Source organism: Gopherus evgoodei, unplaced genomic scaffold (genome assembly GCF_007399415.2).
Source record: "Gopherus evgoodei ecotype Sinaloan lineage unplaced genomic scaffold, rGopEvg1_v1.p scaffold_32_arrow_ctg1, whole genome shotgun sequence".
NCBI classification, from domain to species: domain Eukaryota; kingdom Metazoa; phylum Chordata; order Testudines; family Testudinidae; genus Gopherus; species Gopherus evgoodei.
The window spans coordinates 6,056,014-6,071,485 of record NW_022059994.1 but is presented as its reverse complement, the minus strand read 5'-3'; the positions used below and the strand labels follow the sequence as shown (position 1 = coordinate 6,071,485).

At 49.1% G+C, this 15,472-nt stretch overlaps 1 protein-coding gene across 1 annotated transcript; it reads left to right on the top strand.

Moving 5' to 3' along the window:
* Positions 1–371: 371 nt before the first annotated feature.
* Positions 372–12,163, top strand: LOC115640861 (C-type lectin domain family 2 member D-like). Its single transcript, XM_030543922.1, has 6 exons — positions 372–563; positions 5,759–6,309; positions 7,029–7,133; positions 9,617–9,801; positions 10,634–10,737; positions 10,986–12,163. The coding sequence occupies exons 2-6, from the start codon at positions 6,123–6,125 to the stop codon at positions 11,113–11,115; spliced, it is 711 nt and encodes a 236-aa protein (XP_030399782.1). The 5' UTR covers positions 372–563; positions 5,759–6,122; the 3' UTR covers positions 11,116–12,163.
* Positions 12,164–15,472: the final 3,309 nt, after the last annotated feature.

Sequence of the window (15,472 nt, the reverse complement as noted above, 5' to 3'; positions counted from 1 at the left end):
TCCCACTTCACGGAAGTCACTCTTACGGACTTCCATGGATTTCACTCAGGGAGTGTAAAGGTGCCTTACATTTAAAATCACTTGAACTGCCCCTCCTCTCCCCAACCCCTGTCCCCCACAGGGAGGGAGTCGCTGTGACTGGAGAGCTACTCTGCACTAGAAGAGTTATCCCGCTCTAAATACCTTGGCTGGGGTTGGACAATGGGTTATACTGGTAATGGTGGATTAGCAACTGGGCCAACAGGGCTCTGGCCAATTGGGGGCCCCCCAGAAATATGCCCTGAGCTGCTCTGCCTGGTGCTCCTGCCAGGGAGCAGAGTTGGGGTGCAGCAGCCCCCACTCCCTGGCAGGAGTTTTCTGTTTTCAATCTCCCGGAACATTATACAACTGGCTGCTCAGAGGAGGGAGGAGCTGTGGGGCCAGTGAATAACCCGCCTGCTGCAGCGAGGGACTGACACAGGACTGTATGTTCAGTCTCACAGCCCAGCGAACTCTCCCTGATCGGAATTAACCCTTTTGCCGCTGTTGGTCCTCCTGCGGGGAGCTGGCTGGCTGCTGTTCAGGTGAGCAGAGAGCTGCAAGTGCAGGGCTGGGGGGAAAGGGGGGAGATATCTGCATGGGGAGCTCTCCTGGGGGAGGGGCTGGGCTGCCTCCATTCTGTCTCACCCCGGCTTTCTCCTCAAGAATCCAGTTTAGCTCCCAGCTCGTTGCCCCGCGGGTCTGTGAGGGGCTGGTTGTGGGGGGCTCCTATGGGGCAGGGTGAGCGTGCGGGAGATGCAATGCCCCTGGGCAACCCAGCCTGGGATGTGTCTGCCCTACAAATCCAGGTGGGGTCTGATCTCTGTCCCCCACTGCAGAGCTCGCGGGGTTTGCCCTGGGGTCAGACCCTGGTGCCGGCTCCGTTTGATGCCTTTGCTGGGGCCCCCTGAGGCCCGGAGCTCCTGGGTTCACCCTTTCTGAGATCCTGCTCTGTTGAGCTGTCTGTCCCTGCAGCTAGGGACCCTCCTACAAACACCCCGGGGAACAGCAGCTGCTGCTTCTCTCCCTGCCAGAGCAGATACACAAAGACACCGGAGAGTGGTTGTCAGTTGCATTGGCTGGACTCCAGTTACCGATTATTAAAGTCAGAGGCACTGACTTTTCTTTTTGCTGGCGGGTGCTTTTGAAGAGGTGTGTGTGTGTTATGGGGGGGGGAGCATTCTGCTAGTTTGGGGGAGGCTATTTTCAGCATAGGTATACATTTCTGTCATATTCTAGTTACTGAATGTGTCAATCGTTGGCATCTTTACTATTTTAATAACAAGTCAGTTGTTATGAACTACCTAATTACATTCTCATGAATTACAGTGTATTAAAATCATTGCAGTCACTTGCAAGCTGTGTTCACTAATGTCCCAGTTTAAAGAGATTATGTCTCACTGTAGCTTTCTGGATGAAACTACAGCCAGCAATCTTACCTACATCTAGCTCCCTGGGATGGTCTTGATGCACGTTCAGGACAGCGGCATTATCCAGTTGCGTCTGTCCCATTGATGACTGGAGAGAATTTTTAAGTCTTCTGAAGCTGGAGAATGAGTTTGGGATGATATAGGCACAGTGAGATGGATACATTTGCAGTAATCTGGAAGGACAGGTCTTCCAGAGTCCTGTAAACGATTCCAAGGTCTCTTTCTTGATGGGTAACAGCTAATTTAGACCCCATTATTTTGTATGTATAGTTGGGTTTCTATTTTGTCATGTCATAGAATCATAGAAGATTAGGGTTGGGAGAGACCTCAGGAGGCCATCCAGTCCAACTCCCTGCTCATGGGCAGGACCAGCCTCAACTGATTTTGCATTACTTTGCATTTAACATTGAATTTCATCTGCCATTTTGTTGCCCAGTCACCTAGTTTTGAGAGATCCTTTTGCAGCTCTTTGCAGTCCACCTGGGATTTAACTATCTTGAGTATAATCATAGAATAATAGAACTGGAAGGGACCTCAGGTCATCAAGTCCAGTCCCCTGCACTCATGGCAGGACCAGCACCATCTAGACCATCTCTCACAGGGGTTTGTCTGACCTGCTCTTAAAAACCTCCAGTGAGGGAGATCCCACAACCTTCCTAGGCAATTTATTCTGGTGCTTAATCACCCTGACGGGAAGTTTTTTCCTAATATCCAAACTAAACCTCCCTTGCTGCAATTTAAGCCCATTGTTTCTTGTCCTGTCCTCAGAGGTTAAGAACCATTTTTCTCCCTCCTCCTTGTAACAACCTTTTATGTACTTGAAAATGGCTATTGTGTCCCCTCTCTGTTTGTATCAGCTGCAAACGTTGGCACCTCACTGCTTACCTCTTTTTCCAGATGATTGATGAATATTGCACAGCACTGGTCCCAGTACAAGCCCCTCTGGGGACACCTCTATTTACTCCTCTCCAGTCTGAAAAATGGACCATTTATTCCTGCCCTTTGTTTCCTACCTTTTAACTGGAGCGCCTGGCAATGCTTTCAGGATCATCTAACCTTAATTTAATTTAATGACAAGACTTTTGTTATCTCAGTCACTCTACAGCTTTTTATAAAAACACTCCCTGCCCCAAGGGCAGAAGCTGTTAGCGGCACAGAACTCCTCACCTTCCACACTCCAGCTCTGAGCACCCTGGGAGTCACACCTATGATTAAATTGCTGCCCCGGCTTGTGTGTGTGTTTGTGCATGAGTGGCGGGTGTGTGTATGTCTGTTTGCTATGTTAGTCTGTATGGATATCATATATCATGCAATCTGCCAGCTCTCCTGTATAGCCTGGATCCTGTGAGCAGCCAGGGACAAATGCCCCCTGGGGCAGATGGGAGCTGTGAGGGGGGGTGGGCTGCTCCTTTCATTGTGCATGGAGAAGTGACGCACGAGGGGTCGGGGTCAGCTCTAGACAGAAGATCTGCAGTGGCAGAGACTAAAATCAAAGCAGAGAATGTTGCATTCCTTATTCTACTAGTTTCTTGCTGACGGGTGGAAAAAAGTGACTCTCAGGGTGTGTCTACACTGCACAGTGAGCCCAGCTCAGACTCAGGTTTGAGACCAAACCCCTTTTTGTCCACACACAGATCAGTCTGACTCAGGTCATGTCAGGTCCTAGCATCCTGCTGGGGTGAGTCTGAGCCTGCGTCTTGGTGTGACTCAGGTCCGAGCCCTGTCATTTTGCCGTGTGGATGCAGCGTAAGCTCCAAACCGGTCAGAAGATCGGCACGGTGCGGTATTGACCATTAGCAAGGCTGAGAGACCCAGGGCAGCAATTGTAAACCCAGGTTTGCTGTGCAGTGTAAACGCTCATGCATGGGTTCAGACACAAGTGTCCACAAACCCAGGTCCCACAGAACTGGGTTTACAATGCAGTATAGACAGACCCCTACTGATTCGCTGGCACCATCCCAGGCCAGGTGTAGTTACCAATGGGTTGGTGATGAGGCCAGTGGATACCAGTGAGAGGTGATTCTAATCCGGTGGCTTTTGACACCTCACTGGGCAGGTGGCCGAGATGTTACAAGGTGACAGGCAGGGGAGAATCCGAATCTCTGTATGAGCACAGGAGACTCTTACCAGGGAAACTGCTACATTTTCTGTCTCCCGCATTCCTGCCATAGTCGCATTTTATGAAACACAATGGGACTATCGGGCAATTCCCAGCTGGCTGAGGTAGCCGTTACCCCACTGTCATAAACAGATAGCTAAGGGTTAACGTCTCTTTCACCTGGAAATAAGTATCTGAAGCACCTGACCAGAGGACCAATCAGGAAACAGGATTTTTTCAACTCTGGGTGGCAGGAAGTTTGTGTGTGAGTCTGTTGTTCTTGGGTCTTCTGCCTGTATGCTCTCTCGGCTAGGAGGAGTGATTTCTATTTCCTGCTTTCTAATCTTCTGTTTCCAAGTTGTGAGTACAAAGATCAGATAGTGATTTATATATTTTCTTTTGTATTTACATGTCTATAGTTGCTGGAGTGCTTTAAATTGTATTCTATTTGAATAAGGCTGTTTATTCAATATTCTTTTAAGCAATTGACCCTGTATTTGTCACCTTAATAAAGAGAGACCATTTTTATGTATTTTTCTTTCTTTTTATATAAAGCTTTCTTTTTAAGACCCGTTGGAGTTTTTCTTTAGTGGGGAACTCCAGGGAAATTGAGTCTGTACTCACCAGGGAATTGGTGGGAGGAAGAAGTCAGGGGGAAATCTGTGTGTGTTAGATTTACTAGCCTGACTTTGCATTCCCTCTGGGTGAGGGGGGGAAGAGAGATTAGCTCTCAGTAATTCTGTTTTCCAAGGCTGGAAACGGGGAGGGTGGAATCCCTCTGTTTAGATTCACAGAGCTTGTGTCTGTGTATCTCTCCAGGAACACCTGGAGGGGGGAAGGGAAAAGGTTTATTTCCCTTTGTTGTGAGACTCAAGGGATTTGGGTCTTGGGGTCCCCAGGGAAGGTTTTGTGGGGACCAGAGTGCCCCAAAACACTCTAATTTTTTGGGTGGTGGCAGCTTTACCAGGTCCAAGCTGGTAATTAAGCTTGGAGATTTTCATGCTAACCCCCATATTTTGGACGCTAAGGTCCAAATCTGGGACTAAGTTATGACACCCCCCTTCCCCATTACCCATTACGGCTCTGCTAATACCGGAGAGGAGCTGTGAGAGGAGGGGGCTGTTTGTTTAGCTGCTTTTTATTGATTGACTGTTACTGTTTATTGTCTGATTGCAATGCCCTGTCATTTCCACTAGCAGGCTGATGTCATATTGTAGCAAGTCTCCCAAAGGCCCTATCAGAACCACCCATTGACCACGCCCCTGACTTGAAAAGGCGGCAAATTCAAATCTTTTGAAATACATTTTCACACAAGGTGCAGCTGGCCTGTGGAACTCACTGCCCTAAGATCTCCTTGGCCAATCTTCTTTTCTGACTCCTGCCAAGTTCTTGGCATTTATAGGGATAATGGGACCATCCAGAGTTATAAACATCAATATTACACAGTAACCTGGAGTGGGAAGGACTCTAAACCCTCCTGTGGTAAGGCACAAGCCCCAGCTTCTATCCAAGGGGGGTGAATGAAGAATCTATTCCTGGAGCAAGTTATTCCATCACTGTCCAGTACAGGGGTGTCCTGCCCCTCCTGCTGAAGCTGGCTGCTGTTGGAGTCGCTCCCTTCAGATCTGCTCAGCTGGCAGCTCTGCTGCTGTCACAGGGCTCAGCTGGGATCTGTGCCTGCTGCTCTCCCAGTCTCTGTCCTGCCAGGGGTGCAGGGACTTCATGGGGCTTCCCCAAGGGCAGAAAGCAGGAACTGCTCCCCCGTATGGAAAATTCCAGGCTCTCCAATTAAACCATAACGACTTCTTGTAAACTATTTGCATAAGGGGCAGTGATCATTCCCGCCAATACAGGTGTGGCTGTAACAACTGTATACACAGACATAACCAATCAGAGCTGGGGATCTGGCCCCACTGACTGCGGTAGAGCGATGGCTCATTTCACCAGCTGGGGATCTGGGGTCAGTGATTTCAGTGGAGCTGCCCCAATTCACGCTAGCCCGGGATCTGGCCCCACTCTCTCTGCATGGAACGGACCCCAGTCCAGTACCTGCATCCAGGTGCTTTGGGATCCTTCCAGTGACAATTGCTGTAGAGAAACCAGGGCAGTCCTAGCACTGCCAGCTCTAACTGACCCTGTTGTGCAGGGCTGTGGCTGGGCAGATAAACACCAACACAAGCCAGCCAGAGTAACCCGACGATTCTCTCCACAGGCAAACCCTCGAACCCAGACCCCACAGGAAACAGAACAAGGATGATTGAGCGACCTGGAGTCGTTTTGGGCAGTGCCTGCTAAGGCCTAGTTGACCCTGGGGATAAAAGCAGTGCCAAGGATACCTTTGAAACAGTTAATTCGAACACAGCTCAGACCCAGCCTGGCTGGTCAGGGTATTCGGACAAAACTCACCATCAAATTATATTTGAAAGCAGTTTTTCCTGATCACCCCACGTAGCCAAACTGCATCTGAGTTGTAATCGAGTGAGCTGCTTTGAATCTGTCCTTACGAAGGGCTTTGCCGGCATTGCCAGACCCAGTGCGAACAGGCCGTAGTTACCGCTGGCTGCAGAAAGGTGAACATGTCCCCTGGTTTGGAGTCTGCAATTCCTTCGGAGACAGAACAGATGTGCAATGGGTCGTATCACGCTGAGAAGATGAAGCCAGAGCCACTCCTGGCCTCTCAGGAAACTCAAATGAATGAAAACGGAACAACTCACGTGCCCATCCCCCCCCAGGGTGGAAAGAGCAGCAAAATTTGCCCTACAGGTACAGCTGCCTCTTTGAGATCTTTCTTATCCGTTCTCCTGTCCCACCTGCATTAACTCATGAGGGCTTTTATCTCCCTCTAGTGAATGGTCCGTGTAAAAGACACAAGTCAGCCACGGCCTTCAATGTACTACACCAGATCTCTGCCCTGCTTCAGTCCGGGTATAGTCACCCCACTTCCTCCATCAGTGCTAGACAGGCTGGTCAAATTTCCATCAGCGTCTTCTGAGTGGAAAATGCTTTTTTGAACAAGGCAGATTTTCCCCCACAGCTCTCTTTGCTCAGAAGTTTTCCGAGTTTCAAATGGAAACAATGACAATCTTCATTTCTAATGAGCAGGTTTTTGTTCTGGGGGTGGGGGTGGGGGTGGGAATTGTGTTTGAAGTAGGAAAAGAATCCAGTTTTTATTTAAAACGTTGTGGTGTGACCCCCCGCACCTCTCCCCTTTTGGATAAACACTTTCACTGGGAACGCTTTGAAGGTACAGGGGAAAACCCTGAATACATCCAGTTGAGAACCAAGTTTTTCTGATTTTTTTTTTTTGGGTTGAAAGGACTTTCCCCTCCCCCCAATTTGGAATGAAAATTTTCACTTCCTGCTCTGTATATTTCTCTATTTGCAAAATAGCCCGAGCTCCAGCTGATGCAGTTAATCAGTGAAGGGCCCAGCCCCCCCTGTTCTGGCAGCAATGCAAGGATTAATGGCTTTTCCTATTACAGGTTTGCTGTCTGGGTTGAAACTAAGGGTGCATCGCTGGGCAGTTCCAATCCTGGCTCTCAATTTCATACTGTTCATCATCATCATCGTCCTCATCGCCGTGTCAGGTGAGTGTGGAGCCCGCACTGACCCCATCTCCGCATCTTCCACTCAGTGTGGAAACATCACAATCCCCCCAACTTCTCTTTCCTCCCCCCCACAGCCCACCCCGCTTCAGCAGTCACATCAGACTCTGCTGAGCCCATGGCATTTCTGTGGGGTCTCCCCCACCCCCAGTGTTCAGCTCCCACCAGCTATTGGTTTACTCTGCCCTGTTACCCAAACACACCTGGTTACCCAGGGCTGTGAGTCACTGTGTCACCCCCTGCCTCCTGCGGGAGGGATCTGTACCTGTTCCTGGCTGGCTGTCGGCTCCCTGACCCCACCGGCCTGTCAGCCTCACAAGCCCTCTCCTCTGGGCTAGGCCAGCCCTGGCTTTGCCCTGCACATAACAATAGCTGCACCCCAGTCCCTGCATCCCTTTGCAGTGCTCCCCTGTGACCTCCAGGCCTGACACTGGGTCCTCACAGAAATCCCAGATCCACTGCCCCTAAAGGGACAGTGTGCCCCATTTACCAGTTTTACCATAAACCGCCGCTCCTGTATCTCACCCAGCCCTCGTGAGCGCGGCTAATAAACAAGAGGAGGTTTGTTCAGGAAAGAATAAAGATTTAATTAGAAATTAGAGCGTGGGAGGGAAAGAAATGGTAACAACACAAACCCAAGTAATAAAATGTGAACCTGGGTCTACACTCATCATTTCTGTCTAATAAAGCTGCTTCCCCCGCAAGTCCAGTCTCTTGCAGAGCTGGCTGGCTTCACAGAAACCAGCATCCAAGCGGTCCTGAAAGCCCCCCTGCTCCTCCCCAGTAAATGGATCCAGAGGGTCTTTCCCCCTCCTCTGGTATCTTCAAACAGAGAGAGAACAGCACCACCTGATGGCTAGTTGCATCATCGTAGGTGTTCCTATTCCGTACCTGGCCTCTCATCTGCAGGTGCATGGGGGTGACAGCGCCATCTAGTAGTTGTTTATAATGAGCTTAGTGGTTGGTCGTAAGTGGCCTCACCCCCTGGCCTTTTTGAGAGCACAGTTTTGTGCCCACAGTACATTGCCCTGATATTGCACCCCCCGCAGACCAGCCTGGCCATTCAGATGTCAGTGCACCTGATGTGCAGGTGCAATCAGGTATCTCAATGACCGTGTCTGTGTGGCATAGGGTACATGGCAGCCCTCACTGAAAATACCCAAAGTCAAGGCAGGCTGCAAAAGGGAGAGCAGATACTCCCAAGACTGGTGGGTAACACTGAAGTTAGACGCCCCAGCCAGTCACAAACTGTGCTTCTGATCCCCCACACTGGTTATCAAGAAGTTAAAAAAGAAGTCACCCAGCCCCCTCTATTGCATTCCAGTTCTCTGGCTCCCAATCAGCGCCTTTGTCCAGTACAGTGAGAAGTTATTTAAAAGCTCTGCTCACGATACAAAATGTTCTTCTGACCCCAAAAGACCAGCCACATTACCAGGCCAATATTAGGTTGGATCTTACCCAAAATACCACGCTGCCAGCCAGTCCTTTAGCATCTAAAACTAAAGGTCTATTATAGAAGAAAGAAAAAGAGAATTATTAAATGGCCAAGCAGTCAGATACATACATAAGACTTCAAAGTCCATATATCAGGTTCTTAGCCACATTGGTGAGTTTGCTGGCTTGAAAGTCTCTCTGGAACATCCCCAGCTTGGATGGGTCATTCAGTCCTTTGTTCAGAGCTTCATTTGTAGAAAAGTTGCTTCAGAGGTAAAAAGCAGGACTGAAAACAAAATGGAGATGATGCAGCTGCTTTTTATAGTCTTTTGCCATGTGTCTAGCACTTCTTGAGTCCCAAACACAAACTTCACAGCACATGGCATGGAAAAGCTGTAGAGTTCTCTGTCCACTGGCCTGCCCCTACACGTCTTGCTGACTCAAGGTGTAGCCCCTGTCTCCTTTCCACGAGTTCATTGTACAGCTGATGACCCTGGAGGAGCCACTGAGCAGGCTGGGCAGTGCCGATGCCAACCTGTCTGGGGGTGTCACCCAGAAACAAAGCACAGACATACCCTACACATCTATAACTCCTAACACAAAAGTGATACAAACATATAAACAAGGTTATCGTACTCGGCAAATCATAACATTTTCGCAGCTCCCTCACACGGCCTATCTGGCCAGCTCCTTTGCAATTTGCTAATATTGGTGTCAATACCATCACTAAGGGTTCCACATATTCCACACAGCGTCACCATCTGTGCTTGCAGGGGCCAAAATGGGGACCCCAGCAAAGGAGCCCAGGGCTAGAAACGTGGCCCCAAATTCACAGCTCGCGTCGCTGTGGGGAGCGGGTGGGTGGCGCTGGCCTCTCTCTGTTCTAAAGGGGAACGTGCCCAGTCACAAGCTCAGCTTCCCATGGTGTGGAGGGGGTGCGGGGTTCCATGGGGTGGTGTCACTGGGGCTTGTTGCCGTGGCTACAGAGGGTGACGGGCAGATCTCTCACCCTGTTACTTTCTCATCTCCAGCAAAGAAACCTGAGTCGTGTCCAGCTTGTGCTGCCTGCCTAGTGGCTGCCTGCCCAGACAGCTGGATCGGGTACCTGGGGAAGTGTTACTATTTCTCAGAGGCTGAAGGGAACTGGACCTACAGCCAGAGCCACTGCTCGGGACTCAATGCCTCCCTGGCTGGGATTGACACCCAGCAGGAAATGGTGAGACCCAGATTCTGGGCTGCACAGGGTGGGAGTGGCAAAGGCGGCTTTATGCTGGGTTTGCCCTGGGGCTGCCACGGGCCTGGATGCTGCTTGAATTTAGGACAACTTTTCACGTCCCAGAATAGCCAGAGTACAGAGAGCTCCACCCACTCGCCATCCTCCCCGTTCACTGGGGATTGAGTCAGACCATGTGGGGCTAATGTGCTGACCCTCTTCTCCAGGGGAGTTGTAGTTTGGGGGCCTTCTGCCCCCTTCTGTGTGCTGAGATCCTGTGTTGGACTACATCTCCCATGATGCCCAGCAGTGGCTCAGCCAATAGGGAAACCATGGTTCATTATAGGAGATGCAGTCTTGGGGAACCCAACCCAGAGCGGAGAGTGGAGGTATAAGCATAAACAATAACTCCCATGAGGCACCTTGGTAACTCAGCTGGATACAGATTAATGTCGAACTGACCCCAAACAAAATCATTGCTCAATGGAAAATAGAAACTTTTCCATGAAATCAAAATTAAACTTAGGAAAAATTCATCTTTGCAGGAAACACATTTTCTGTCCCAGAAACATTTTGATGGAAAATCTTCAGCCAGCTCCACGAAATACACGAGACTAGTCTTAGCACCATGTCCCTGCATGGGCTGACCAACCCATAGCTCATGGAGAGGACGGGTGCTGCCTCTGAGTTGGGGATTCATTTCTTGGTGTAGCATTCCCAGCCTGGACCACCTGCCCAGCGCCCTGTGTAGCAGCCCAGAGAACCCAGTGTTGGTTGTCGAGATCCCAGACATGGAGATGTGCAATGTGTATTTGCTGTTACTTTTTTAACAAAGGATTTCCTGATGAACCATAAAGGACCCTCTGACCACTGGATCGGCCTCGGGAGGGAACCGGACCAACCCTGGATGTGGACCAACAGCACCGAATTCAACAAGTGGTGGGTCCCTTTTGCTTCTGTTAACTCGGTAAATGTTGCAGCGCACATGCAAAACAAGACACTGGCCTGGTGGTTAAGGCCTGGGCTGTGACTTAGCAAAGCTGGCTCAGTTCCTGGTTTTACCCCAGGTTTGCGTGGCCTTTGGGCAAATTGCTTAGAGCCAGATTATGGCTGCTAGTTGAAGCTGCTTTCATAGTTTTGTTGGCTTTATTATTATTTTTATTATTTATTATTTGTTTCTGTTGCAGGTTTCCAATAGCGGGAGGAGGCCTGTGTGCTTTTCTGAACAGAGGTGATGTTTCCAGTTCAAGCTGCTGGAGAAATGCACGCTGGATCTGCAGCAAAGCAGCAGAGAAACCAGCAGGCAGAGCAAAGTGACTGAGACCTGGATCAGTCGGACCTTGTCCTGTCAATAGGGCTGGCCCAAGCTGCCTCAGCGAGTGGGGAACTGAATGGGACTGGTGAAGTGGGACAGCCCCAGCAGCAAGGAAGAGAGACGCTCGCTGAAGGACATCAGGTAGCTCCTCCCCTTGGAGCCTCTGTCACCCATTGGCCCATTTGAGAAATCCCTGGAGCACCCCACATTAACATTCCAGCAGCCCCACTCTGAATTAGGAGTTGGACTCACGGGGTGGGGTGAAAGCAGCAAAGAATCCTGTGGCACCTTATAGACTAACAGACTTTTTGGAGCATGAGCTTTCATGGGTGAAGACCCACTTCGTCAGATGCATGTCTGGGTGGGGTGAGACTCCGTGGCCCTCCCAGGCTGAGGGCAGCCCCTGTGTTCAGGTTTAATAACATTTGGAGCCTGCCACGTAAAATCCATCCACGGGCCTGTGCTTACTTTGCCTCTGCGTCCTCATCAATGTTGCTTCTCCAGCCAACATGCAGCTACCCCCGGCCTGAGTGAACCCCTCGGAACCAGACAGCCAGCACCCCAACAATCGGACAGATGGACAGTAGCCATAAGATAGGACATGGCAGTTGTTTGTACTTCACAAGCAGCAAGGTTTGACAAGTTGGCAGCAAGGCCTGCTGGGAGAGGAAACGTGTATAAACGCCCAGGCTCCGTCTATGGCACAGAGAAGGAATCTTTTGACTTGGAAACTGGAAGGGGAGCAGCCAAACTTGCAGCGTCCCTCCTGTCAGAGGCCCTAGGCAGGAACCAGAGAAGAGCTGGGGCTAGACTGATCTGCCGGAGACTGTCTCTGGAGATGCTGTGGCCCTTGCAGCCATGGAGTGAAGGGGCCGGGTGATCCCTGCAGCCTGGGGGAAGGACTCGAACTCCTGCTATAAGGCGAGAAGGGCTGCTTTGCAGGCCCTGCTGCGAGGGCTTCGGGAGCGTGAAGAGGCTCTGTGGACAAGAGAGGATGCGCGCGCACACATACAAAATTTTTATAATAATAAACCAGCTCCAAAATTTTTATTTTAATTATTTTATTGTAAACCTTAAATCCTCCTGTGAATGGCTCCTCCCACCCCAGCAGGGAAACTGAGGCAGCAGCTGCATCCTGCCAACAGGGTTGTAAGCTCCCCTCCCACCAAGGATTAATGAATTGACACCCGTATGTGTGTCTCTCTCTCCTTTTTCTGCCCGATCCTCCTCATCTTTCCCTCTGCCTGCCAAGGGGTGATGTGCTGTAGGGGAAAGTCTCTCGACTCACTAGTCTAGGGGTTCTCAAACTGGGGGTCGGGACCCCTCAGGAGGTTGCGAGGTTATTACATGAGGGGTTGTGAGATGTCAGCCTCCACCCCAACCCCACTTTGCCTCCAGCATTTATAATGGTGTTAAAAATATAAAAAGTGTTTTGAATTTATAAGAATGGGTCGCATTCAGAGGCTTGCTGTTTGAAAGGGGTCACCAGTACAAAAGTTAGAGAACAACTGCACGAGGGGAAGGCTTTTCCCTAGTCTCTGCCGAAAAAGGGCAGGGCTCAGCCTGGTGTCTCTTCCCATGGAAAGAAGAGCACAGTGGAACGTGTGTGTGTGAGAGAGTTCAAAGAGCTGAGCTGGTCTCTGTCTGGCCATGCACAGTCCCCAGGAACCATTACCGATAGGGCCGTGCTTAGGCACAGGGCCGGCTCTACTGTTTCTGCCACCCCAAGCAGCGCACCGAATTGCCGCTGCGGATGGCGGGATCAGTCCTTGTGCCCTTAGGTGCCACGGCAGCGGCAATTCTGCGGCAGCTTCTGTCTTCAGCCGGAAGACAGAAGCTGCACCACCGCACACAGCTGAACAGAGAAGCTGCCACCGAATTACCACCGCCGCGGAAACACGCATGCCGCCCTAAAGGCACACGGACTGATCCTGCTCGCCGCAGTTGCAATTTGGCGCACTGCTTGGAGGAAAAAACACCCGGACTGCCGCCCCTTGCAGATTGCCGCCCCAAGCACCTGCTTGGAATGCTTGTGCCTGGAGCCGGCCCTGCTTAGGTATATGCAGAATATAGGGCTACATAGGGCACCTGAAAATTTGGGTCACTGCTGGGTCGTAGTGTCCACCCACCCGGATTTCCTATCCCTGTTCTGACCCTTCCTGCAGACTCCCACCACAGCTGGCTGCTGCAGCTTGGTGAGTCTTCCTTGGGAGGGGATCCAGTAACTTAAAAGTGAAAAACCCTCCAGCCTGCCAGACCTTTTAGCACAACACGGTAACTGTTAAAGAGCCTTGCAAGGGGTAATGAAGCCATTTAACAGGCACTTGCCAACCCCCAGGTATCGACTGTCAGTTTCTGAATTTACTGACAGAAACAACTGTGCATTATAAATCTTCTGCCTTTTACTCAGAACGTGTCAGTCTACAGGACCTTAGTTTAAAATTTGCTTTAAAAATATTTCATTGGTTAGCTGGTGAAGATTATAAAAACACATCTCTAAAAAATCCTTGGATAGACTTTTAGATGCACGATCATCTTTAGCCTTAAATGTTTGGATCTTCAGACATAGTTTTTTAAATACATCCTTCAAAAAAAAAGCCCCTTATCTAAAATACACATTTTGATTTTAATTACAATAGTAAAAAAAAATCTTGCTTTCATAGTCATCCTGTCCTTTCTGTCCATCCTTCTCCCTTCAAACCTCTCCCCCCCCATTGAGGAGAGCCCTTAAAGCAGTGGTTCCCAAACTTTAACAACCTGCGAACCCCTTTCACTAAAATGTCAAGTCTCACAAATCCCCTCCTAAAAATGAATATTTCCAGGGATTTTCTCCTTTACCTGAGCATAAATTATAAAAGCAGTGATCTGGGAAATATAAAATTTGGTTTTATGACATTCTTATTGCACATTATTTATTATTAATTATTATTTATTATTACGGTATTTTTATTACATTATGAAAACAGCAACACTCTTCCCAGATGTCACTTTCATAGCTTGTATCACTTTGACTAAGCCCGTTCTAAGACAAGGCTCCTATGTTTCATCAAGGAGTATCAGATGGGAAACAGCAGGAAGGTATTTAATTTTAAAACGAGCAAAAAATACCCACCTCCCTTTCCATTTCTTATAAGGAGTCTTGAAGTTTCAATCTCCTCAGTGTGATAGATCTGCTCGCTGTGATCTGCTTAGCTCTTGGAAGTCCAGGGGCTCCAGGCTGCTGGCCCGTATGGCCCAGGATTCCTAGGGACAGCTCTGTGCGCTATTAGGGAATTTTCCCCTGAGAATCCCCTGTAACATTTCCTGAACCCAACCCCAGTTTGGGAACCACTGCCTTAAAGGGACAAGACCCCTTTCTTTCCAGATAGCTGGATAAAGAGTTTCAATTTCTTTACTTCTGACTGTCTGATGAACTAGTTTTAAGAGAACACTCCAGCAAAATCAGTACGCAGTAAGATATAAAATCCTTTGTTATGCCTAAAATCTTTGGAAACATATTTTTAAAGTTGGTAAAATTTCATAAACATTTCTGTTGTTCTGGAGTTCACACAAAATAAATTAGTGTTCCCTTTTTCTAAAAGCAATGAACATTGTTATGAACACACTAAACCTCTGTGACTGATTAAATTAAAATAATGTCTTTGTTTCAGTGAGTTAAATATGTAGTAATCTGGGATGATTACTTTATGAAGGCTTAAGAGTACATTTAAAATATAAAATCAGCTTAGAAACACTGATTAACAAAATGTAAAACAGAGAAGAGCTGCATCATGTATTCCATAATATTTAATGTTGTATTCAGCAAGACAACTGACTCACCCTTACTACAAAGTTTTTGCAAATAAATCTCTGTAAAACTTCAGGGCAGATAAAAAACCTGTGACTGACATTTTTTATTCCCAAGTTTAGTGCTTTTAATTAGGTACCTTCTGCATGTCTATTCTGCATGAGGGAGAGTGTATAGGGGTCTCTGCAGGGAACTGTGATTCTGTGCCACCGTGAGACGGGCCGGGCATCTCACTATCCTTTGCTACCTCGTCCCTCCCTGCGTCCCTGGGCTGCCGTCGGGCATAGGGGCACCAGTTTAATACTACTGCTTAGGGACCCATAAATGCTGAAGACAGCCTTGATTACGGATACACAAACTTGAAACAGTTACACACGTACCCTCCCCACCATGCTAAGCATCAGGTATGACATCAGCGGTTAGAGGCTCCAACTGAGATCAGGACCCCATTGTGCCGGGCGCTGCAGAGACACACAGGGAGAGACAGTCCCTGCCCCAGCAGAGATCAGGACCCCGTTGTGCTGGGCTCTGCACAGACACACAGCGAGAGACAGTCCCTGTCCCAGCTGAGA

Coding starts and splice junctions, on each gene's coding strand:
- LOC115640861 (XM_030543922.1), top strand. CDS start 6,123: ATGTCCCCTGGTTTGGAGTCTGCAATTCCTTCGGAGACAGAACAGATG. Junction 6,310..7,028: donor CAGCAAAATTTGCCCTACAG/GTACAGCTGCCT, acceptor TTCCTATTACAG/GTTTGCTGTCTGGGTTGAAA. Junction 7,134..9,616: donor CGTCCTCATCGCCGTGTCAG/GTGAGTGTGGAG, acceptor TCTCATCTCCAG/CAAAGAAACCTGAGTCGTGT.